The 24,492-nt window shown below is 42.0% G+C and overlaps 1 protein-coding gene across 1 annotated transcript in view; it reads left to right on the top strand.

Moving 5' to 3' along the window:
* The window catches only part of ZNF804A (zinc finger protein 804A), a gene marked incomplete at its 3' end in the record, with an annotated part of 171,381 nt that extends 148,517 nt beyond the window's left edge, over window positions 1-22,864 (top strand). The window contains exons 3-4 of the mRNA XM_080632035.1: window positions 17,665-17,795; window positions 19,606-22,864. Coding sequence (XP_080488161.1) covers window positions 17,665-17,795; window positions 19,606-22,864 — 3,390 coding nt within the window. The remainder of the gene's footprint in view (window positions 1-17,664; window positions 17,796-19,605) is intronic.
* Window positions 22,865-24,492: the final 1,628 nt, after the last annotated feature.

Raw genomic sequence — 24,492 nt, 5'->3', positions numbered from 1 at the left:
AGACAGCCATTTGCAATTTTTCACTCAGGATCTGGTTGCTCTTCTTAAATTTTAGAGAAGAAAGTGCAAAAAGCCTAGGATAAGATGCTAGTTCAAGGCATAGCTACATTCAGTTTATCTCTATGCAGTTAAGTGCTATAAGACTTGATCAGAATAGAAAACACTGTATAATTTGTAACCAATTTATTAAAACCAAGTAGCTATGACTTTAATTCCATCTTCAATGATTTTTTAGCACGTTATTTCTTTTAATACAAATAGCTCTAATTTGGGCAGTGGGATCAAGAAACAGCTTCAGGTTTTTGCTAGCAGCTTGCCCAGGAACCTGATTCTTCAAAATTTGGGAAGTTCTTACCGAGTCCAGGTGCAGGTTTTGCAGCACGAACTGGGCTTTTGTGCTGCCTTTGCAGAATGGTGAGATGATAAATAGTCCTGGAAAAGGTCCCATGTTTTTCACTCTGTCCTGGGTTCAGCAGTAGCAGTCAGTTTTTCTCCTTCTTAGTAGCTGTTGCAGCACTGTGTTTTTGACTTTTGGCCTGGGAACAGAGCTGATAACACAGATGTTTAGACTGACCAAGGACTTTGTGAGTCTCATGCTCTGCCAGGGAGGAGGAGAAGCCGGGAGGAAGCAGGCACAGGACACCTGACCCAAACTAGCCAAAGAGGTATTCCATACCACAGCACGTCATGCCCAGGGATGTAACTGGGAGCTACCCAGAAGGGCACGTCCTCTTTTCGGTCGGGCTCTTTTCCGGCGGGCAGTATCGTATTCTCTTCCCTTGTTATTTCTCTTATCGTTATTATTATTGGTGGCAGCAGTAGTGATTTGTGTTATACCTTAGTTACTGGACTGTTCTTATCTCAACCAGAGGGAGTTGCATTCTTTCGATTCTCCTCCTCATCCCTCTGGGGGGTGGGGGGGAAGTAGACTGCGTGGTTCTAATTTACAGCCGGGGCTTAAACCACGACACACTCCATCTGAAGAAATGTTTCGAATGACGAAACTGTGAGCCATTCTCCTGCCTTAAGTTAGTGCTGGTCTACAACTTTGCTAATAATCTCTGTGCCTCTGTAATAAGACAACACGAAGTGGGTCATGCAGATTGCAACTGTTTCTAAATGTACTCAAATCAGAAATCAGATCAGGTATTGGTACTGTACAATGTTTTTCATGGCAGCTGCTTTACACTGACTGTATTTTACAGGAAAGGATTGAAGGACAGGCTGTTCTCTTTGGCAACTGAAGCCATACAATAATTCTGAGTCTGAGCTAGAGATGGTGTATGGGTCTCCTGAATGTCTTTATTTGAAGCCTATTTGGCCATCCTTTGCATAAATTCCAAATGTGCTCGCCACACAGTGTACCATTATTCATTTGCTGATGTAGCCTAGTTTTGTGGCACACTAGTGAGGATGGTAGGTCTTTCAGCTTGTGTACTGCATATAATGTCATATGAATTGTGCTTTTTCCTGTAACCAGATGACATTTTAATATGTGTATATTTGGCAGAGGTAAGAGTACAAGTTTTGTTCACAAACTTTATAAGCTTTGGAACTTGAGTAATTTTCTAAAGCTTTCTGAGTATTTCTGTGACTGTGTAGTTGCATCCTACACAAGTAAGCAAGAAACAGTTTTGGGGGCTGGCAATTTGATGAATGGGTTCAAAACTTTCATAAACAATGAGTCACTTTGATGCCATTAAGAGAGAGAATTCCAACAATATATCCAAGACGTGTGGAGGGAAAAAAAGTGCTGCTTGTGTAAGGTGTTCTTCTAACCTTTCCTGAGAATCATCTGTAGCAGTTTTGAAAGAAAAAAAAAAAAAAAAGGAGAGGATATGGCAAGGAAAAACAAGTTCCTTACAGGTTTTTTTCCTACCCCAGCCCAGAGGCACTAAAGACCAACAAAGACACCCGATTCAACTGAACAGTATAAATATTGTGCAGAAGTAGAGAATCGGGTCTGTAAATAGTTACTAATTATGGAGTGCTCTAGTGATGCTTGTGTAGTGCTTGAGGATGATAAGAGGTTTTTTTGCAGGGCTGAGAGTTCTCAGAATAAGATTATTTTTCCTGGGCTTTATAAGAAGAGTGGACAAGGGTTTCATAGGTCTCACTGGTAGTTCTTAGTTGAAGAGTCCTTTTGTTTGTTTCTTTGAATTTGCTATAGGAAAAGACAGTAAGGTACTTTTTTTGCCAACTTCCCTAAACACACAGTTACATTGACCTTGAGATGATAAAACTTCTGCTTTTGTTTTCCATTTTCTGTGGCAATGCGTTACCCATGAGGAGTATAGACCTTTCAAATCTATCTTCTGCTTAGATACACAGAAGGTCCACCTAATTAATTGCCCCTGTTATTTATGTGTCAGATAGATAGCTTTTTATGGGCTTCTGTTTCTTATTTTTGTCAAAGCTTGAGCATATAGTGGTTCAGATTTCAGAGTTCAGTGCTATAGGTGCACAGTGCTCTGTGCTATCTTCCTTGTGGGATACTCACCAGTTAATCAGAACCTGTATTGTGAAAATGGATGTATTTCTATCCTGAATGCTGTTATTGGAAAGGAAAGGTAAAAAAGGATGCTGTCAGTTTTCCTGAATAACTTCTTTCTGCCTCTAAGAGTGTAGACTGAGATTTGGGTACATTTCCATTCAGTAACAAGTTTTCTGTTATTAGTTAATTACTGTTTTTATTAATTTCCTAGTGATTCTTAATCAAGGGCAAATTACCTCCTGAAAGGTTCATATCTAACTGAGGCAAGGGAATGTTGCTGTGAATTGCTTCTTGGTTATATTAAAACAGAAGGCTGGACCTGCTTGAGCAATCATCAGTTCTGCCATCCTGTGTTCAGCCAGTTCTCAAGGCTGGGCTATCTGACCAAAGACCTTCTGCAGCTATGTGGGGAAAGAAATACACCCAATAAGCAATGCCAAGGATTTGTTGTTAGTTCAGCTTAAATCCTAACAGCCTACTGAAAGAATTATTATTGGCCCAATTGTAATGATACCAGCGCATACAATGCAAATTATCTGATTATACAAGCTCATTCCTAGTAATGATACTGATGTATGCAAGCTCTCTAGTGTCTGATCCTTATCTGGTCATATGGTCCTCCTGGAGAAGGGAGGTTTTGTTATAAGTTGTCAGCACTGTGAGTTCTTCAAGTGGGGGAGTATGAAGTTGATACCTATGGTTTCCCCCTCCTTTTTGCTTAATGTTGATGGTTTCTTTCTTCTTACTCTGAGATCATTTGGGGGCATTTTTATGCATTTACTAGCACAAATATTTGCTTATTTGATTTTTCTTTCATATTTCACAATATTGTAATTAAATTTGTTATATGTAATATGTTTTTTACATATCTTGGATATGGATATGGATATGTCACATTTCTTTTTATCCCTAAGCTCACTTTTATCCATATTTTAAAGTTGTATTCCTTTAGCAAGCGTAATTGAACACCAGTGTGTTGTTTAAGGTCCTTTTCAACCCTAACTATTCTATGATTTTATTTTACAAGTTATAGCTCTGGGACCCTGTTGTCATCCCATTCTTTGCAACTTTTAGGCCTCTGCTCTGATCTTGTGCTTGTCCTTTTGGGGGTCTGTGTTACAGTCCTGATATCGCTTAGCAGCCTCCAAGCTGTGGTTTACTGATAACTTCAGTAATACTTTATCAGTGTAATGTAGTGACACATACATCCTTGCTCTAGAGTTACTAACATTTCAGTCTGCAAAAGCAGTGATGCAGTAGAAGATACACGTAAATACAGATACATGCTCTCATAAAAGCTTGCTGCCAACATCTGCTACGTTGTGGTGATGTCAGTGGTATGTTACCAGAATTACAACACGTCATCTGCATAGTTGAAAACGAAAGCATATGTCAAATTACAGTATTAATTCATTTTGCCTTGTGAGATGCAGTCTTCATATTTGATATGGTTTTCTGTAATCTTGGTTTTTTTTCAGAGGTGTCTGTGTGACTAGTATTAAAGGTCTGCTTAAGGATAACTTAGGTTTTGTCTGTGCCAGTTAGCTGAGGCTGTGAGATACGTGTCAAAATTTGCAAATGCTCTTTCTTGTCTCAATTTCCATTGGTCAGATTTATATATTTTTTGAAGCAGCTTGTCGTGGTCCTGGGATAATCTCTGGCAAGGACCAGATCCTGCTGGTAAGAAGCAATTTGTGAGCAGAGGCTTTGAATGGCTCAGTGATCCAATATAAAACTGATATAAGAAAGGGACTGTGATTTAACTCTGACATAAAGAATTAAAATAAAGATCTTGCTTTGTGGGAATTGATGTATCTTCTTCAGCCTATCACAGTTATTAGTACATCCTTCAAGGATTATGGAAAATAACCTTTAGAGGATATTCTGTAAATGCTAATTCCTCAGGTTGACTTCACGCCTCAAGACTGCCTCTGACAAGAAAGAAAGAAAAATCATTGTTGTAGGCGATTCCCTTCTGAGAGGAACAGAGGGCCCGATATGCAGAGTTGACCCTCATCATAGGGAAGTGTGTAGTCTGCCTGGAGCCCGGATCAGGGATATCACCAAGGTGCTCCCCAGCCTGGTGCACCCGACAGACTACTACCTGCTGCTGGTCTTCCAGACAGGTGGGGGGGAAGCTGCTTCCCGCAGTCTGAGGGGGATGAAGAAAGACTACAGGGCCTTGGGGCGGATGGTGAAAGAGTCTGGGGCTCAAGTGATCTTCTCCTCAGTTCTTCCATCTTCCGGTGATGATGTGGGATTGAATGGGAAAATTCAGTCCATAAACAATTGGCTAAAGACTGGTGCTTTAGGCAGGGCTTTGGGTTCTTTGATAACACCTGGTTTTATAAGGTTCCAGTCCGGATGATGGCACGTGGGAAAGGTTTAACTCACAGAGGCAAAAGGATGCTGGGGCATGAATTAGCAGGGCTCATTTGGAGAGCTTTAAACTAGATTCGAAGGGGGATGGGATTGTAACTGGGCTTGCCCCAGTGGGGCAGCACTCTAGGATTGATGAAGACCGGGAGGCCTCCTATAATCCTAGGGTGAAATTGGTGAGCTCAGCTCCCTCCTTGAAATGCCTGTACACCAATGCGTGCAGCATGGGAAATAAGCAGGAGGAGTTGGAGACCTGTGTTAAGTCAGGAGATTATGATCTGGTGGCAATTACAGAGACGTGGTGGGACAGCTCGCATGACTGGAATATACTCATGGAGGGGTATGTCCTTTTCAGGAAAGACAGGCCAGCCAGGCGGGGTGGTGGGGTTGCTCTTTATGTGCGAGAGCAGCTGCAATGTACTGAGCTCTGTCCAGGAACAGAGGACAAGCGAGTTGAGAGTCTGTGGGTGAGAATTAAGGGGCAGGATGGCAGGGGCGATACTGTTGTGGGTGTCTGTTACAGGCCACCAGATCAGGGTGAGGAAGTTGACGAGGCCTTCTACAAGCAGCTGAGAGCGGCCTCACAGTCACAGGACGTGGTCGTCGTGGGGGATTTTAATTTCCCTGATGTTTGCTGGAAGGACTACTCAGCAACCCAGCCACAGTCCAGGAGGTTCCTCCAGTGCATGGATGATAACTTCCTCATGCAAATGGTGGATGAGCCAATCAGGAGAGGAGCGCTGCTGGATCTCATCCTCACCAACAAGGAGGGTCTGGTCGAAGCAGTAAAGGTTGAGGGCTGCCTTGGTTGCAGCGACCACGAGATGGTGGAATTCAGGATCTTGTGTGGTAGGACCAGTACAATAGCAAGTAGAATTGCAACCCTGGACTTTAGCAGGGCAAACTTTGGCCTTTTCAAGCAATTGCTAGGGGAAATCCCATGGGCAAGGCTGCTTGAAGGTAAAGGGGCCCAAGATAGTTGGTTGACATTCAAGAATTGCTTATTCCAAGCTCAAGAGCAGAGCATCCCGACACGTAGGAAGTCAAGGAAGAGGGCCAGGAGACCTGCGTGGCTAAATAAGGAACTGCTGGGTATGCTCAAGTGGAAGAGGAGAGTTTATAGGTCATGGAAGGAGGGGCTGGCCACTCGGGAGGAATATAAGGCTGCTGCTAGAGGATGTAGGAAGGCAGCTAGGATGGCTAAGGCCTCCTTAGAATTAAATCTGGCGAGAGGGGTCAAGGACAACAGAAAGAGCTTTTTCAAATACATAGCTGATAAAACTAACACCAGAGGCAAGGTTGGCCCACTGGTGAATGGGATGGGTGCCCTGGTGACAGAAGATACTGAGATGGCAGAGTTATTGAATGCCTTCTTTGTCTCTGTCTACTCTGCCGGTGGCAGTCCTGAAGAGCCTCAGATGAAGTCAGGTCACTGGAGCAGTTTGCCTTAGTCGATGAGGAATGGGTTAGGGACCAGTTGAGCAATCTGGACATCCATAAATCCATGGGTCCAGATGGGATGCACCCGCGGGTGCTGAGAGAACTGGCGGAAGTCATTGCTAGACCACTCTCCATCATCTTTACCAAGTCTTGGGAAACGGGAGAGGTGCCTGAGGACTGGAGGAAAGCAAATGTCACTCCAGTCTTCAAAAAGGGCAAGAAGGAGGACCCGGGTAACTATAGACCGGTCAGCCTCACCTCCATCCCTGGGAAAGTGATGGAACACCTTATCCTTGATGCCATCTTAAGGCATGTCAAGGATAAGAGGGTTATGAGGGGCAGTCAACATGGCTTTACCAAGGGGAAGTCATGCTTGACCAACCTCATAGCCTTTTATGAGGAAATAACATTGTGGATGGATGATGGCAGAGCGGTGGATGTGGTCTACCTTGACTTCAGCAAAGCATTTGACACAGTCTCCCACAGCATCCTCATAGCTAAATTGAGGAAGTGTGGCCTGGATGATCAGGTAGTGAGATGGACTGCGAACTGGCTGAAGGACAGAAGCCAGAGAGTTGTAGTCTATGGGGCGGAGTCTAGTTGGAGGCCTGTATCTAGTGGAGTGCCTCAAGGGTCAGTACTGGGACCAGTATTATTTAATATATTCATCAATGATTTAGATGAGGGAATTGAGTGTACTGTCAGCAAGTTTGCTGATGACACTAAGCTGGGAGGAGTGGCTGACACGCCAGAAGGCTGTGCTGCCATCCAGCGAGACCTGGACAGGCTGGAGAGTTGGGCAGGGAGAAACTTGATGAAATATAACAAGGCAAAGTGTAGAGTTCTGCATCTGGGCAGGAACAACCCCAGGTTCCAATATAGGTTGGGGAACGACCTGTTAGAGAGTAGTGTAGGGGAGAGGGACCTGGGGGTCCTAGTGGACGGCAGGATGAGCATGAGCCAACACTGTGCCCTTGTGGCCAGGAAGGCCAATGGCATCCTGGGGTGTATTAGAAGGGGGGTGGTCAGTAGGTCGAGAGAGGTCCTCCTTCCCCTCTACTCTGCCCTGGTGAGACCGCATCTGGAATATTGTGTCCAGTTCTGGGCCCCTCAGTTCAAGAAGGACAGGGACCTGCTGGAGAGAGTCCAGCGCAGGGCGACAAAGATGATTAAGGGAGTGGAGCATCTCCCTTATGAGGAAAGGCTGAGGGAGCTGGGTCTCTATAGTTTGGAGAAGAGGAGACTGCGGGGGGACCTTATTAGTGTATATAAATATATAAAGGGGGAGTGTCATGAGGATGGAGCCAGGCTCTTCTCAATGGCAAACAATGATAAGACAAGGGGTAATGGGTATAAACTGGAACACAAGAGGTTCCACTTAAACTTGAGAAGAAACTTCTTCTCAGTGAGGGTGACGGAACACTGGAACAGGCTGCCCAGGGAGGTTGTGGAGTCTCCTTCTCTGGAGACATTCAAAACCTGCCTGGACACATTCCTGTGTAACCTTATCTAGGTGTTCCTGCTCTGGCAGGGGGATTGGACTGGATGATCTTTTGAGGTCCCTTCCAATCTCTAACATACTGTGATACTGTGATACTGTGATTTTCAGTCATTGTGCACATTGTAGAGACTGGAAAGATTTAGGAGTTGGTAGGTTCAAATCAATCTCCATGTCAGTCTTTCTTGAGATGTCAGTGACCAAGGAGACTGAAACTGGAAAGCAGACTAAAAGTTTCTGCTTGCATTTTTTAATGCGCTTGTAGAAAGGGGTTTTTGTCCACCTTTGTTAACAAAGAAGAAAGAATCAGAATAACAGCATGATCTTACAGAGAACTTCAGTGCTGGAGAGCCAGTGAACTGTCTTGAACAGGTGAAAAACTGGTAGGTAACAGCAGACACCAATAGGTGTTGGAGGGCACTGGAACGAAGAGTTGTTGAATGAAGTCTCAAAGAGCTCAGAGCTGCCAAATGTGTTATTCATGTAGAAAACAGCTAAAATGGTCTCCAAAATGAGCAAGGGACAACTTTTAACAGCTGAGTCTCTCATTATTTATGCATGGGAAATTGTAACTGGCCAGAGAATAATGCACTCATCAACATTTAGCCCTCAGTGAATGGTGTCCACTGGTAAATGTCAGGAGAAAGTTTCTCCCTGAATCAGTATTTTGGTTGCAGCAGAACTGTCAAACATGAAAGTATTGTGTCTGCTCAGAAAGATTATTCGGCATGCTTAAACTTCACTGCTGGACTAAAAGGAAGGTAGCGATAATGCTGTGGGACCAGTGAATGGCACATGATGTCTGAAACAATTCCTACTGGGTTCCAGTCCCTTTGAAGCAGCAAAGAAGAGCTGTGGCCTCAGGGCAGCCTCACATTTGTGACCTTCTGTGTCTTTCCAGAGGTGTGGATTTGAGCCGTTTTCCCTACAGATTTGCCCTTTCCTCTGATGGCAGCAGGAGTAACCATCTCTGGACAGGATTTAAAATGTTGCTTATGTTTTTTGAATTACAATCCTTAATGGTGCAGGAGTGGGTATGAAGGTAAAGTGATCCTTAAAGAAGGTACAGGTACCGATCTTATCTTTAATCTTTCTGATTGAAGAAGCTTCCTTAAATGCTGCTGAAAATTTCCATGGCGAATTTTGAACCTCTGCTCTCCCTGAGCTCAGTGGGAGTTAGTGGGAGTTACTCCATTGACTTCAAGAGAAGTAGAATTAGGCCTGAAGTCATTAAAATAAATACCTTTAAATTAGAGACTAGCATATGTAACCACTTTGCAGATGCACAAGTGTGTGTCAGCTTTATGTTCTTTTCATTATCTGGTAAAATCAATTTGAGAGGCAAGATGTTAGTTCTGTATTTCTATGCTGTTTTCTTTGGTCTTGTCCTTAATATTTATGGAGTATTCAGATGATTTTTGCTGAAGCTAACAAGAAATATCCTACAGCTTGCAATAAGACGAGGCTGTTATACATGCAGTTAGTTGTAGTGAAATACCATGCAACGCTCAGAAATTCTGTAGGCTTAAAACAATGATTTTGCACAAGTGGCTGTTTAGTCAACTTCAGAAAACATAGTTATATTAAAACAAAAGCAACAAACATCTTAATTTATGCTCCACAACCTGTTTGTCAAAGTCCTGGAACCTTGTTCAATGATAAGCCATAATGCTATCTGAATCCTACAGTGGGGGATATGGGATAGGAGTTGATGTGCAGGCACCAAAATGATGTCATGTGAAACATGAGGCTCACTATGCTGAAAGGGCATTAATCATCACATAATAATCACATAATAATCCAGCTGGAGACTAGTAACGAGTGGTATCGCTCAGGGATCAGTGTTGGGACCGGTCTTGTTCAACATCTTTGTCAGTGACATGGACAGTGGGATTGAGTGTGCCTTCAGCAAGTTTGCTGATGACACCAAGCTGTGTGGTTTGGTTGATACTCTAGAGGGAAGGAATGCCATGCAGAGGGACCTTGACACGCTTGTGAGGTGGGCTGATGCCAACCTGATGAAGTTTAACCATGCCAAGTGCAAGGTCCTACACCTGGATTGGAGCAATCCCAGCCACGGCTACAGGTTGGGCAGAGAAGAGATTCAGAACAGCCCAGTGGAGAAGGACTTGGGGGTGCTGGTTAATGAGAAAATAAACATGAGCCAGCAGTGCTGATCCTGGGCTGCATCAAGAGGAGCGTGACCAGCAGGTCGAAGGAGGTGATCCTGCCCCTCTACTCTGCTCTCATGAGACCTCACTTGAAGTATTGTGTATAGTTCTGGTGTCCTCAACATATAAACGACATGGAACTGTTGGAACAAATCCAGAGGAGGGCGGCAAGGGTGATCATGGGACTGGAGCACCTGCCGTATGAAGACAGGCTGGGACAGTTGGGGCTGTTCAGCCTGGAGAAGAGAAGGCTGCGTGGAGACCTCAGAGCAGCCTTCCAGTATCTGAAGGGGGCCTACAAGGATGCTGGGGAGGGACAGTTCATTAGGGACTGTAGTGACAGGACAAGGGGTAATGGCTTAAAACTTAAACAGGGGAAGTTTAGATTGGATATAAGGAGGAAGTTTTTTTTTACTGTGAGGGTGGTGAGGCACTGGAATGGGTTGCCCAGGGAGGTTGTGAATGCTCCATCCCTGGCGGCGTTCAAGGTCAGGTTGGACAGAGCCTTGAGTTATATGGTTTAGTGTGAGGTGTCCCTGCCCAGAGGGGTTGGAACTGGATGGTCTTAAGGTCCTTTCCAACCCTAACTCTTCTATGATTCTATGATTCTATGTGTTTGTTTCTGGCAGATAATTTCTGAAAGAAAAGTGTTAAAAAGAAAGCTAAGAAAGTTTTATTTTCATTTCTATTGCTCCAGTGCATATCTTTTGCAGTCATTTAATCAACAGTAATTAGTAAGACCTTCATCAAAGATAACTAGCTCTCATGTATGTTACAGGTGCAAGTGTGCAAAATATTTAATGTTCTGATTTTCCTTATGTTTTTGAAAACAGTAAAATTTTCATTTGGTTTTGGTTTTCATTTTAAGGTCAAGTGTTTGTTTTGGGTTTTTTTTCCCATGAACTTATATAGGAAAATCAAACTGAACTCATGACACTTTTCAAGATGCTTCATATACGAGCATGGAATAGTCTCAAAAACTAATTATATTTCATTATAAAATAGTTTCAGGTTTTGTATCACAAAAATAGAAAGTACCACAGTGAATTTTCAGCTGTATAAATTAATACATGTATTTAATATATATTTTTAGAATCTGAATGTAAAAGGTGGTTCAACATTTCTTTGCAGGCTACAGAACAAGCCAAACTACTGAGTATTGCCAAAGTGTTCATGACAAGTTATAGTTGTTTGTGAACATTTACATTGCATCAGTGTCTTGGTTTAGCAGTAGCAGTCATTTTTTCTCCTTCTTAGTAGCTGGTGCAGCGCTGTGTTTTTGACTTTCAGCCTGGGAACAGAGCTGATAACTGTGACGTTTGGTCTGACCAAGGACTTCGTGAGTCTCATGCTCTGCCAGGGAGGAGAGGAAGCCGGGAGGAAGCAGAGACAGGACACCTGATCCAAATTGGGCAAAGAGGTATTCCATACCACAGCACGTCACGCCCAGGATTTAGAATTGAGAGCTCCCGGAAGGGCTAGATCACTGCTGGGTGAGGGCGAGGTATCGATCGGTGAGGAGTTGTATTCTCCTCCCTTGTTATTTCTCTTATTATTATTGGTGGTAGCAGTAGTGATTTGTGTTATAGCTTAGTTACTAAACTGTTCTTATCTCAACCCGTGAGAGTTGCATTCTTTCGATTCTCCTCCCCATCCCTCCAGGAGCGCAGGGAAGAAAGGGTTGTGAGGGGGAAGTAGACTGCGTGGTTCTAATTTACGGACTGGGCTTAAACCACAACAATCAATTAATTTCATGTTAATAAAAATCTCCCAAATCATGAAGAATCTCAGCTTCTTATCACCCACCTCCCTTCAGGCCTATAATGGGCAGTTAGGACAATCCTGGTCTTCCCTTCCTCTTGATTGATTCCCACTTTCTCCCAGGTCTGGGGTGACGCTCATGGCAGTCCTGGAAAGCAGCGCAGTTTCACTTCCATTCAGCAATACTGTGGGCTCCAAGGGATTGCTATTTTTAAATCCTATGTATATCTGTATCTCTGTTTGTTAGATCTCTTCTAATATTAAAAGACCATCAGGAGAGTATGACTGCAATTCATGGTAGAAATAGGAGAGGAAAAGGATTATTTACAACCTATATGTTCCTTGACATCTGGAGGGCCTAATGTCTGATCATACAAAGTGCTGCAAATTTGTCAAGCTCTCAGTTTTTCAGAAAAGGTTTAAATTTTGCAACTTAAAGTAAGATACATGCAGCTATAGGCAGAGGCAGAAGCAGTTTACAACTTGCAACAAACTGAAAGTTATTCATAAGCCAGCAAGAGATTGATGTTATTTATTAAAGGCTTCTTAAAGACAAATTGAATTGCCAATGAAGTCCATACTGATAAAGTGAGGAGATGAAATAACTCACTGCACAACAGAAGTTGTAAAAATGGTGGTTGGAAGGATTCGCTGGCTTTCTGCTACCCAACATGAGATCATCGAGTAAGACTGGGCTTTCTTCAGCCACATCATAGAATCACAGGCTGGTTTGGGTTGGAAGGAACCTTTTAAAGCTCATCTAGTCCCAACATCCTGCCATGGCCAGGGACACCTCCCACTAGAGCAGCTTGCTCCAAGCCCCTGTGTCCAACCTGGCCTTGAGCACTGCCAGGGATGGGGCAGCCACAGCTTCCCTGGGCACCCTGTGCCAGCGCCTCACCACCCTCACAGGAGCTGGATGTACCACAGCCCTCTTAGTAACGGGTTGCAGTGCCGCAGCACCAAGGCAGGAAGTTTTCCGTGCCACTAGCAAGAAGTGGGTCCATCTGCTGTGCAACTCACTGTCGAGCAGCTGTAGGCTCCTGTTAAATTCCCCCTGTTCATCTTCTATTACAGCAATTAATTCCATGCTGGCAGCATGGAAAAAAATAATTATTGTCTATTAATTTCTTCCTTGGCTACTTATTTGAGTAGTTGAATTACCAATTTCATGCAGAAATCTTGACATTTCTCCTTTCTGTAGAAATAACTTGCTTTGTTTAATGCTGGAGAAGGCCTGTGGCACTAACAGGGTAAGTTCTCCCTGTGTTGTAGTATTTTTTCTTGGAGCTTCAATTTTTTTCTGTAATCTTTACAAAGCGACAATGATTTGGGTTTTTTTAAATAATATCAAAGGCATCATTCTGAAAAGTATGTCGAATTGCAGACCAGAGCCCAAGTGAAGAGATGCTACTGTGTATGAAGGGTTCTTCAGTTGCAAACCAACAAAATATATATGCCCACACAAACCACCAAAGGCAGAAGGAAAATATGTGTATTTTACATCCTAGTAAGCAATATTTTCTGCTTTAAATGACATACTTCCACATTTGAGTGTTTACAGATGTCGCAGGAGCTCTGATCTATTCAGTTATTATTTATACTTGATTAGGCTCAATCCTGTTTAGAAAAGAATACTAATCTGGTTTAGTGTGACAAGTGTTTATCTAATGAGTATGTTGTTGTTGTTTGTCTACCATAATTCACATAAAGAAGCAATAAACCATCTCAGTTAATGCGAGTATATTGACAGCAGTCATGTAATATTCAGAGAAAGGGGAATATGAGCAGCTTCTAGAATAATCACCAGCAGCCAAGAAATACTCACATTTAATCACTATATTAAGCAATAATCAGATTTTTAGAAAAGAAAAAACCAAGCTGAATACAAGCTGAAAAAATCCTCTATTAACAATTAAAAACATCTTTTATATCATATACAGATTCAGAGGGAAGAAATATTTAATTTCTATTAAATAATCCAAATGCCACTCTTGTGCAACCTTCATGACACTGCTGAACTACCAACCTATGGTCCCCATGTTTAGGTAATCAGCAGCTTTTTGATTTTGAAGGGCTGAATATCCCATGTCTTCGTGGTCTCACACTACTGCTGCTGTCACTGGCAAGCACGGTAAAGAAAAAGCAGAGTCCTTGTGCTAGTTAAGTTGTATTTCCTGTGTGTGGTATAGACACAGCAATATGTCAGTTTTCTCACTGTAATGTACACCTACAGCTGTGACTCTGCTCTGATAACGTTAAATTATACTTTTCAAGGTACAAAATTATGTGAGTCTGGAGTGGGTTTTTTGTTATCCCCCCTCATTTTATCACCTGGTATCAACAGTGTTTAGGTACATTGTGTTTCACTATTCAGCCTTTATGTGCTTATGATGTCCTGAGTGCATTTACTAATGTAAATGTATTACTAATGTAAATACAAAAAATCAGCAGAGAATTAGGAAAACTCTTCATGAACTTTTTGAAAAGTGGCATGCTGAAATTAACTGTTGAATGTGGTAAGTGGGGAAGTGAAGATGAGGGTGAAGTAATCAGAAACGGGGTCCCACTGGAAGTCCACTTAGGATTTCTTTGATTTTTTTGATGGGTATCTTCCATTGCAAGCCTGGGACACCTGCGCTGTATGCCTGAGAGTGAAATGCAGCCACACATGACTTTGGACCTCATACGAGCTTCTCATGTGTAGTTTCATCCATGCATAGTTACATAGGAACTGATAAAGTCCTCCTTTTCATCTGGACTCTCACATCTCAGTTCAGCATGATGTAATGGGTGTGCAGTAAGATTTCTGGTTGAGTTTGTTAGAAATAGGTGGAATATTTGCTTCAGGCCCAGTGTTACAGTTAGATTTATTCAAATACTCCAGCTTCTGCCCGAGTGAAAGCAGCCCAGTTGCAGGATCCTATTGCAAGGCTGGAGAATGAGGGTCAGGCTCCCCATTGCTCTGGGCTGGGGGAAATAATTTGCAAAGCAATGGTGGTCCATGTTCTGCATGCCCAAAGTAGCAATACAGTGTGTCAAAATAATGAGGAAGGCATTTAGTTCTCTTGGAGAAAGGTCATTTAGTTATTCATCGTGAACTGTTTGTTGAACTCTGCTTCCTAGGACTTGCATACTTTAAGGTGGTTCATAAGCAGAGCAAAACATAGGAGTCAATCATATAAATACGATGTGACTGCCTGCTAATTATTTACTTACTGATGCATGGAAATAAATGTACATAACAGGCATTAAACTGACTATTGAAGTTACCATTAGTGAATAGCTCTGCCACATGGAAAGGCATAAAAACATTAAGAAAAGATGCTTTTTAGGAATAAGTCACACTTTGCTTTTTATTACTGCCATTTACTTTGAACAATTCTAAGGGAGGGGGCTTGTGATATTCAGAATGCATGGAGTAACGGTATTTTATGTGTAATTTGGTAATATGTCATTTTCATTTGCATAATACAAACAAAATTAACAAAATACAAGCATAGCATAGCATAAATGCAGTGCTAGCATGACCAAGGACAGTGAGGGAGTGCAGATGATGATAGTTTATCAGATGGCTAAATAAAGACAAGTGGAAAATAATTACATTATCAAAAAACGGGGACACACATTTTCTTACTTCACTACATCACTCCTTATAGATTGCTTAAGCACTCCATGAAAAAGACTGAGGTACCAGTTGTAAGAAAACAAAACAAAACAAAAACCAAAAACCAGACACCTTTTATAAGTAGTTTATATTCTGCTAAGACCAGTTTTCCAAATGGCAAAGGGGGGATGTATTTGGCAGAAGGTCTGAGAGAAGGGGAGCTCTGAAATGAGAAGTTCTCCAGAAGAGAAGAGTCCAACATGAAGGCTGTGCACACAAAACTTCTGCCAGATTTCTCTGTTGTAATCAAGGAGAGTAATTTAATTACTTAAAAATTAGGAATGGTTCTTCTGTAACAGGTACATGTAAAATAGATGATGACTGATGGGGGCTGACGAGAAGTCCAGAATGATGTTTGCTTGGCAGTGATAGGCATGAAACGTGCCTTCTGTGCCTTCAAGACCATGTCAAACTTCCTCTAACAGCATTTTCCCAATTCACTCTGAGCGAGACCCTACTTACTCCCTTAAACATGGAGTTGTATTCACTTTAGCATCCTGATGGCAGGGAGTCCTGCTAACTTTCAGCAGTAAGACTGAAAGGGTCAAAAATCTGTTCAGAATCAATCACTAATTGTAATAATCTCAGTAATTACAGTAAAGTGTTGCTGCTGGAGGGTGATTATGGATTTTTATACACCTAAGCTTCTTTTTATAATCTTGTGAAAAAGCACCCTTTTATCTCTCTTTTCTTCTCCTGCTTTACAACATACTTCTTTTCATGTGTTGGAGGTGAAAATAAACCCTTTAAAATTATTGAGCTCCACAAAATAGAATGAAATTCTGTCTTTAAATGTCAAGGGCTGGGGGTGGGGAGGGGAAGGAGCAAATTTCATCGCTTCTCTTGTGTTCTGAGTACTCAGAAGTCAGCTATGAAATGAAATACTTTGGGTTTCATAAGTGACTGGTGCGAAGCAGGGTCAGAATCATATGATCTTCAGGAAAACAGGAATGCCCAGGGTTAAGAAATATTCGACAAAGATGCTTCATGTTTCAAGCTTTTTTTCTTGGAAAAAAATTTACCATGCATCCAGTTTTGAGTGTATTTGTTACCTTATACAGCATTAGTACAGATTTTGATAACTAGAAAATATAAATTGTAACATAATTACCTTTAAGTTATTTCTCTGTATCTATTATGGATATCCAGTTATTTGATAAACAGTGCAAAAGTTGAAAATTTAGAGTGGGGCTCATTTTTATGTGTTTGTTTGCTGTCTCAGCATATTTCTAAATGTATGTCTCTTGGCATTAAATGCACAGCCAGGGTAGCATTAGCATCACCCAAAATGACAAAGACATATTCAATGTGTAAATGAATCATAGGATTATAGAATATCTCAAGTTGGAAAAGACCCATAAGGCTCATCAGTTTTAACTCCCTGCTCATTGCAGGACTACCTGAAACTAAAACATATGACCAATAGCATCATCTAGATACTCCTTCAGCTCTGACAGGGTTTGTGCTATGACCACTTCCATGGGGAGCCTGTTCAGTGACTGACCATCCTTTCAGTGAAGAAGTAAATGACAGTAATATGAGGAGTGTTCACAAAAGGGGTGAAATAAAAAACTGAGAAGGATCAGAACATTGCTGAGTTCTGCAAACTCTACTTCATGTGTATTTCTTAGGTGCCACCAGTGATATGAAGAGATTTCAATACCCCTCAAACAATTTGAAGTTAGAATTGCTGCTCTTACAAATCCGCATGGCCCTTGCTTGTGGCTGGCCGTTAACCTTCAGCCACTAAAATGGCAAGTTACTGGATTCTTACCAGAATTGTGAGATTATAGTCTCACAAAATTGTGTCATCTGACTGCAAGCCATACTGGGGACCCACTGAATAACTGAGCAATACACCGACAGGGTTTGGGGCTTCTTGTTGACATGGAGAATTAGGGAAGTCTCTGTGTATTGTCACTCCGTGATATAAGAAAACAAAATCCCCTTTTTGTGTGGAACATCAGAGCTGTGCATTTTAATTTCCCCCTAAGGAAACAGGCTGGAGATGAAGTTGAATGAGATCCTGGACTGAATCTCAGTGTTTGCTTAACTGCTTCATCAGACATGAGCAGGAGCAGGAAACAAGCTGTGGTTATTCATGAGAAATGTAGAAATCTATTGAATGGGTCACTTTGGTTAGGTTAAAAAAAAAAAAAATCATATCATGAGTGCTTACCAGAAAGCGCTATAACTGTTGTTATAAATGTTCATCATCACTATTTTGTGTGCATTATACGGCTATTTCTTGCAGAGACTGAAGGAGCTGAAACAGAGGGAGTTTGCTCGAAACATAGCATCTAAGTCATGGAAAGATGAAAGGAAACAGGAGAAAGCCCTTCGACGTTTGCACAAGCTGGCTGAGCTTAGGAAAGAGAGAACGTGGTAAGTGCATAACTGCTGAAACAAAAAATACTTTCAAATAAGCCCTTTGCTGTTAGCTGGTGCTGTGGGATGCAAGACTATTGGAGTCCCGTGACTGGAGCCCCATGGATTTGTTTGGATGGTATTTTTGAAGCGGTATGCATACAGTAATCTGATTCACACTGCAGAAATGAATGTTTACCCTTGCTTTTTCAGTGGAGCTAAAATGAGACGTATTTTTAGTTAAAAAATGAAGTTTCATATGTATTTCATGAAACCAGGCACGTTGGTTGAAAGCTGCATGAACATGCATTTGCAGGCTGACACTACTTCATTGATGAGGTGAGGAATACAGTCTGTCTTTCTAGGATGTAACAGATCTCTGCCATTTCGTTTTCAAACTGCTCGCCTGGGAAAGTATCCAGAAATCTCATTTTAAATTTCAGTAACTGGATTTTTGATGTTAAAAGGGAAGTGCTTCTTTTCCCCAGCTCAACAGAATGCTCACCTTCCTCTGCAAAAGTGACTCCTTGCTAGTCATACATCTTAGTGTTGCATCTGGGGATATTGTTGAAATTAACATTGTCATGAAGGAAGATGTCATGAAGGAAATGTCATGAAGGAGAGTTTATCTCTGAGCTGATTTCTCTATTTAAGAATTGCTGTTTACTACCACTTTGTAGTAAACAGAATGTTTCTCAGAGGTGTGATGCAGACAGACACACAGGTTTTTTTAAACTGGTATTTTCTAGGTTGATTTTAAGGAAGTCACCATTTTATTGTGTAAAGAAAGGATTTGTGTGGGGGGTTTAATATACATTTTAAATTTATGAAGAACTGAACAAGGCAGGAATTCTCATGAGAAATTCTTTTCTTGTGAAACCCCTACCTTAATTCTAGACCCAGTAGAATATGTTCAGCATTCTTTATCTCAACACTTCTAGGGGTCCTGAACAACATTTGGAAGTTTCCTCAATGATTTGTTATCTAGTACTGCTCTACACTGAAGCACAGAATAATTTGGTTACAAAAAGAAAACAAAAATGTTGCAAGATAGGTCCATTACTCCCAGTGCTGAGCAGTTCTTGTGGATCCTGGAAATTTGGCAGCTTCAACAGTTTTTGCTCTGCTCTTGGCTTTGTATTAAGTCAAATAGAACAGATGGGAAGATGACATGAAATGAAGAACAGAAGTAGACAGTGATAATTTTTTTCTCAGGAAGGATGAATCACTTACTGCACTACTGTCAGCTGAAATACTCTCCTTGGTATTATTTTTCCATGAAAGAAATTGCTGAGATTGCAACGGTTCAGTCTGTGAACATGAATAGGATGGGAGCTGCTGGGTGATTGCCAATGGGCAGAGCTGCTGTCACTGGGATGATGATGAAGGTGGAAGTCATGTGCATGAGGCAATCTGTGGCTTAGTAAATTTTGTAGCACAAAAGAATGTAAAACTTAGGCTGTTTATAGTAACAGTCTTGTAATCATGATGGTCTACTGGGAGGAGAAGCAACATTTTTAGATAAATAAATAGTCTCTTATTGGGGCAGGCAGGGTGTCTAGGAAAAGTGAACTACCTCATAGGGATCTGAGCCCTTCAGCTGCTAACTTCACATGAAGGAACTGGAGGCACAATATTTACTTTCTTTTTTATTCTAGTCAACTGATATTACTATAAAAGATGACCTTTTTTTCATATTCTAAGTCTACATATCCTCAGACTCTTTGTCTTTCGTTAAAAAAAAATGTTGTAGATACCCATGTAGCTCCATATTTCTGTCTGCAGCTATCTGAAAGGTACTGACTCAGAGTTTTGTTTTCCTTCCTAGTGCTCCTGGAAGCGGCCCTATGTTCAAATCTACTACAGTGACTGTGCGAGATCATTGCAGTAATATCCCCCAAAGTGCCGACATAGATTCTTCAAACAATCAGGATTTAATGCATGATGCACAGAATGGTGAGGATGCTGCTTCTGTTACTTCTTCCATTCCTGGAAATGCATGTAGTAATAAATCCGACACTAGCAAATGTGGAGATCAGGTTCAAGGAGCTCAAGGACATAGAGTTGGCTTCTCTTTTGCTTTTCCCAAGAAAGCAGTGGTCAAACTGGAGTCTTCAGCTGCTGTTTTCTATGAATATAATGACGAGACGCCTATAGAGCATGGATTTAGCAGAAGAAGTAGGTTTGTTCCAGGAGCATGTAACATTCGGTCTCCTTCAGTGGCTGAAATAGTCCTGTGCCCTGAGGAGAAACATAACTGTTTTCACCCACTGGTGGAAAAATGCATAGGCACAGCAGAAGCTCCTGAAGCACAGGAGCCAGAAAAACTGGCTGGTGAAGAAAGTGGTGTGCTGGAGTCTCCTGTCTTAACTCCTGCTGGATCCCATTCAAAGCAGCTGGTTTCCTTGGACATGGGTGGCTATGGCATTGATGTGAATGCAGCAGACGTAGTGGACCAAACGCTGCCCATGGCTGTGGACAGTGCTCAGGTCCTGCCCCTGGACTGCAGCGGGTATGAGCTGCAGGCAAGCAGGGCTCTGGCACAGGCAGTTGTGGAGGACTCTTTATCTGTGCAGGATGTTGCTGAGGAAAATGATACAGATAGCAACAGTGATCCATCCATGACTGAAACGGAAATAAAAAGGCTGGTTGCAGATGTATCAGTTCCATCAGCATCTGAAGAAGGTAGTGGTGGAACCCCACAAAGCAAACCGAACATGCACAAGAGACCTTGTGAGCCCTTTGTTCCTGTTCTTAGCAAACACGGATCAAATATTCTTCAGTGGCCATCGGAAATGTTAATTTACACAAATACAGACCCATCAATTTCTTATAGCTGCAATCCTTTATATTTTGATTTCAAGTTATCAAGAGCAACTGACAGCCAAGAAAAGACCAAGAATCAGCCAAACATACCTCATTTGCACCATAAAAGTGAATCCAACCATAGCTTAGTCTTGAATTTTACAAATAAACCTACTTCGGAGTGTGATGATTCTGAAACAGAAATTAATAAAGATGTGTGTGACTATACCATACCCCTTATAAGTGATGATTCCCTCATCAGAAATTATGATCTTGCAAAAAATCAAAATGAAGTGTCCTTGGATGAATCATTCAGGATTAGAAAAATAGAAAAGTATCACATTTCTAAAAATCATTTACAACAAAACACTCTGATAGATGAGAAATACAACAAAATCTGGATCAAGGAAAGCCATGAAAAATGGCTTCACAAAAGTAGAAAACGGAAAAGGAAAAGAAAATTGTATCATCGTCATCATCACTGTGGGGACATGACAGCAGCAGAAATAGAAATGTCTTCAATGAGTGAAAAAGAAATCAGTTACCAAGATGAAAACAAATATCAGCACCTCCAAAATAATCCAGAGAAGTGCAGATATGACATGGGGAGTATCTGGCTAGCTGCAGGTGAGCTACAGCATTCACATCAAAAACTTCACATTGAAAATGGTCATAAGAGAGTCACGTCTGCACCACATCATGTACATGGGGACAGAGGCTGGTGTGATGTTTGGAGTGCAACCAACAACCAGCACCATGGTTGTAAGCGATGGCACAGAAGGAGCGGAGCAAGTTCTCAGGCATATGCAAAGCAGCTGGCTCTGAGTTCCAGGAGGCACAGCCTCAAGTATGCTAAAACATGTTGTAGCTGGAAAGTCAGGAGGTCAAGCTGTAGCCCAGAGCATAAATGTTTAGGACACTGCAGTGTGGAAAAGAGTCTGAGTCAAAACCAGTCTGTAAAGAGAGGTTACAGTGTTCTGACAGAACAAACAAAGAAATCCCACCGCAAGCGGAGAGAGCATATCTGTTCCTCTTCATCAGAAGAAAGCTCGTACGGACAAACATTATCAGCAGAGGAATATATAAGGCAAGCTCAAACTATAGGTACACATCACAAGGCAAAAGGGAGACGAAGGAAAAGAAAAACCAGAATCCATCACGTATTCCTTGACAGGAACGCAAGGAGTGAGAACTCCAGACCTTCCACAGAAAGTTCTGCAAATTCTACGTTAAATGTTTTGAGGGACCTTTCGACTCAAGACAGTCTAGAGGAAGTTAGTGCGGATCCCAAAGCTGATCATGCAAAAGACACGGATGAAACAACGCAACTGGAGGAAAGCAAGTCATCTCTAGACACTGACAGTTCACACGTGTTAGAACACAATGAGCCAAGGGTGTGCACAGCGATGGAGAACACGCCGGGTGTATTTTCCGATGTCACTGTGCCTCTTCCTGAGCACCGCGCTCCAGCAGCTGCCAGCACACAAGGTGTTCTACAAAAGGAAAAGAAGAAAGAAGAGGTCAACAGCCATGAAAATCAGGCTCATTACAAACCTCGCCTCCCCAGCAGACATTTGGAACAAGTTCCTCCTAGATCCTATCTTTGCCATTATGAATTGGCCGAGTCTCTACCACTTGAGAAAACAAATGAGGTGACTGGTGAATGGGTACAGTGTAATCCTGGTATATTTAGCAGCCCACCACCCTTGCCATTCAAGGAAGCACATGTAAACAGTCACACCTTTTTAACTACTGAGCAGTTACTAGCCCCTTTTACCCTGCCTGATCAGACACTGATATTCCCTCCAGATAACCACGACAAATTCAAAGATCTCCCATCTGAGGCCTATCAGCAGATCATGCCACAAAACATACTGGCCAGCAAAATAAAGTTCACCTTCCCTCCCACAGCAATCCAGCCCCCGAATTCCCCGCTGCAGCCTGTACCCCTGCAGCCGCCGCTGTGCTCTACCTCCGTCACCACCATCCACCATACTGTCCTACAGCAGCATGCCGCTGCTTCACTGAAGGTTCTCCAGCCCCACCAGCAGTTTCTCTCACAGGTCCCAGCTCTTTCCCGAGCTTCTTTACCTCATGTGCCAGTAGGACCAAGGCTTTGCCCAGGGGTTCACACAGCTTTTGTTGCCGCGCCACACTTGCCACTGCTGCCACCCTCGGTCCTGCCACCAAGCCCGCCAGCATTCCCACCACTGCCGCACACAGTCTTTCCGTCCCTGCTGTCCCCACACCCTACTGTCATTCCCCTGCAGCCCCTCTTTTAGGATGCGTTCTCAGGGCTGGGGGAAGGAGCCGTCAGCTCAGTGGTCCTGCTGCTTCTACAGCCCCCCTCGGCTTTGCAGAATGGTCCTGTGAAATGAACTGGTTAAAATTCCTTGTTCCTTGGGAAGCATTGTAAGTACAATGATGCAAACATTCATGTTGAGTTCAGACCTATACTATAGCAAAAGCATTAAATAGTCTTATGCTAATATGAACTCTATATATATAAGTGAAAATCATGTCTTAGAATATGTACAATGTAAATAAAATATATTTATAGTTCTATAACTTACGTTGTAAAGTATTCACTTTTTCGTTTTTATCTTTGTGTATTTGCACCTATTTAATGTTTAGACAAAGCTGATGCACTATGTTTTGTACTATGTCCTCTGAAACTGTAAATCGAGTGACAAACTATCTCTTGCAATAAATTTTTGTTAACTACTTAAGTATATAAAAAAATCTTTCATTATAAGCCTCATAGATGTTGTTCTTCCATGGTTTTCTGCAGCTGAATAGAATCCTCTGCCCCTACTCTGTTTGAATAATCAGGTTTCTTATGCATCAGTGATTTATCAAGGAGGCTCAGAGGCTAATACCTTGAGGTATTGTCTCACTGAGCAAGAGAGGAAGGTTAATAGATGTGTTTGTGTTAGCAGCTTGATGTTACCATGACAAATTGTGCCTACTTGTAGTATGTGCACAAACTGCTCACTGTTGGAGCTAATCCCTTTTATACTAAACCACAAAATGATGATGTAACAAAAATGACATCAATGATGGGCCTGGGGGGAATATCAACAGCAGTTTGACTTCACGGGAATATTGCTTACACTGGAATGGTGGAGCACAGGGAAGGTCTTGGTTCCACCTAGCAGCTGTGCTCTGACTGCACACAGCCCTCCGTGGGGCAGATCTGTTTGGGTGAGGTCCTTGCTGCCTGTGCAGTGTGTGACAATAACAAGGACGTGTGAGTATGAAGGGTATGTCAGGAAGAGGTTCACATGGCGAAACCCACCAGGGTTTGAGACAGATTCTCACCTCACTTCAACCCTCTCTTTCCTGAAGCAGTTTACTAAAGTAGAATAACATTGAATAGAGATCAGCTAAAATAATAATAATAATATACTGCCATTTCTTCTAACTCTATTTCAGAGACTTCTCCTTACCTTTGCAGTCTGTTTATTGCTGTTGAACCTCACCCAGCTTTAGCCAGTGAAATCTCCACATTTGCTTTAGTTTGGGATGTATCAGGCCCACACCTGTGACGGACTACAGCAAACCCGAAGGCATTCTGAGATAAAGCCATCTTTTTTGAGTTAAAATGAAGTGTTACCATGTGAATGAAGCTAAGGATTTGCAGCATGACCCTTAGTGCTAGAAGTAGGCCCTCTGTAATGGAAGATAGGTGTTAGCACTCCAATTAATTACTTAGTTTCATCTTTTTATATAGTATAATAAAATTATATAAAGTTGGACTTAATGAGTAGTAATTTTGGAATATTATTAATATGCATTACATTTGAATAGCTACAGACATTAACCATTTGAAAAGTAAACTATATCTTAAGACATATATATGGATATTTCTGCATCTATAGCATTAGAACTTACCTGTGTCAATAATGCA

The sequence above is a fragment of the Psittacula echo genome, assembly GCF_963264785.1.
Source record: "Psittacula echo genome assembly, chromosome: 20".
NCBI lineage: Eukaryota > Metazoa > Chordata > Aves > Psittaciformes > Psittacidae > Psittacula > Psittacula echo.
This window is presented reverse-complemented; position numbering and strand designations above follow the sequence as displayed.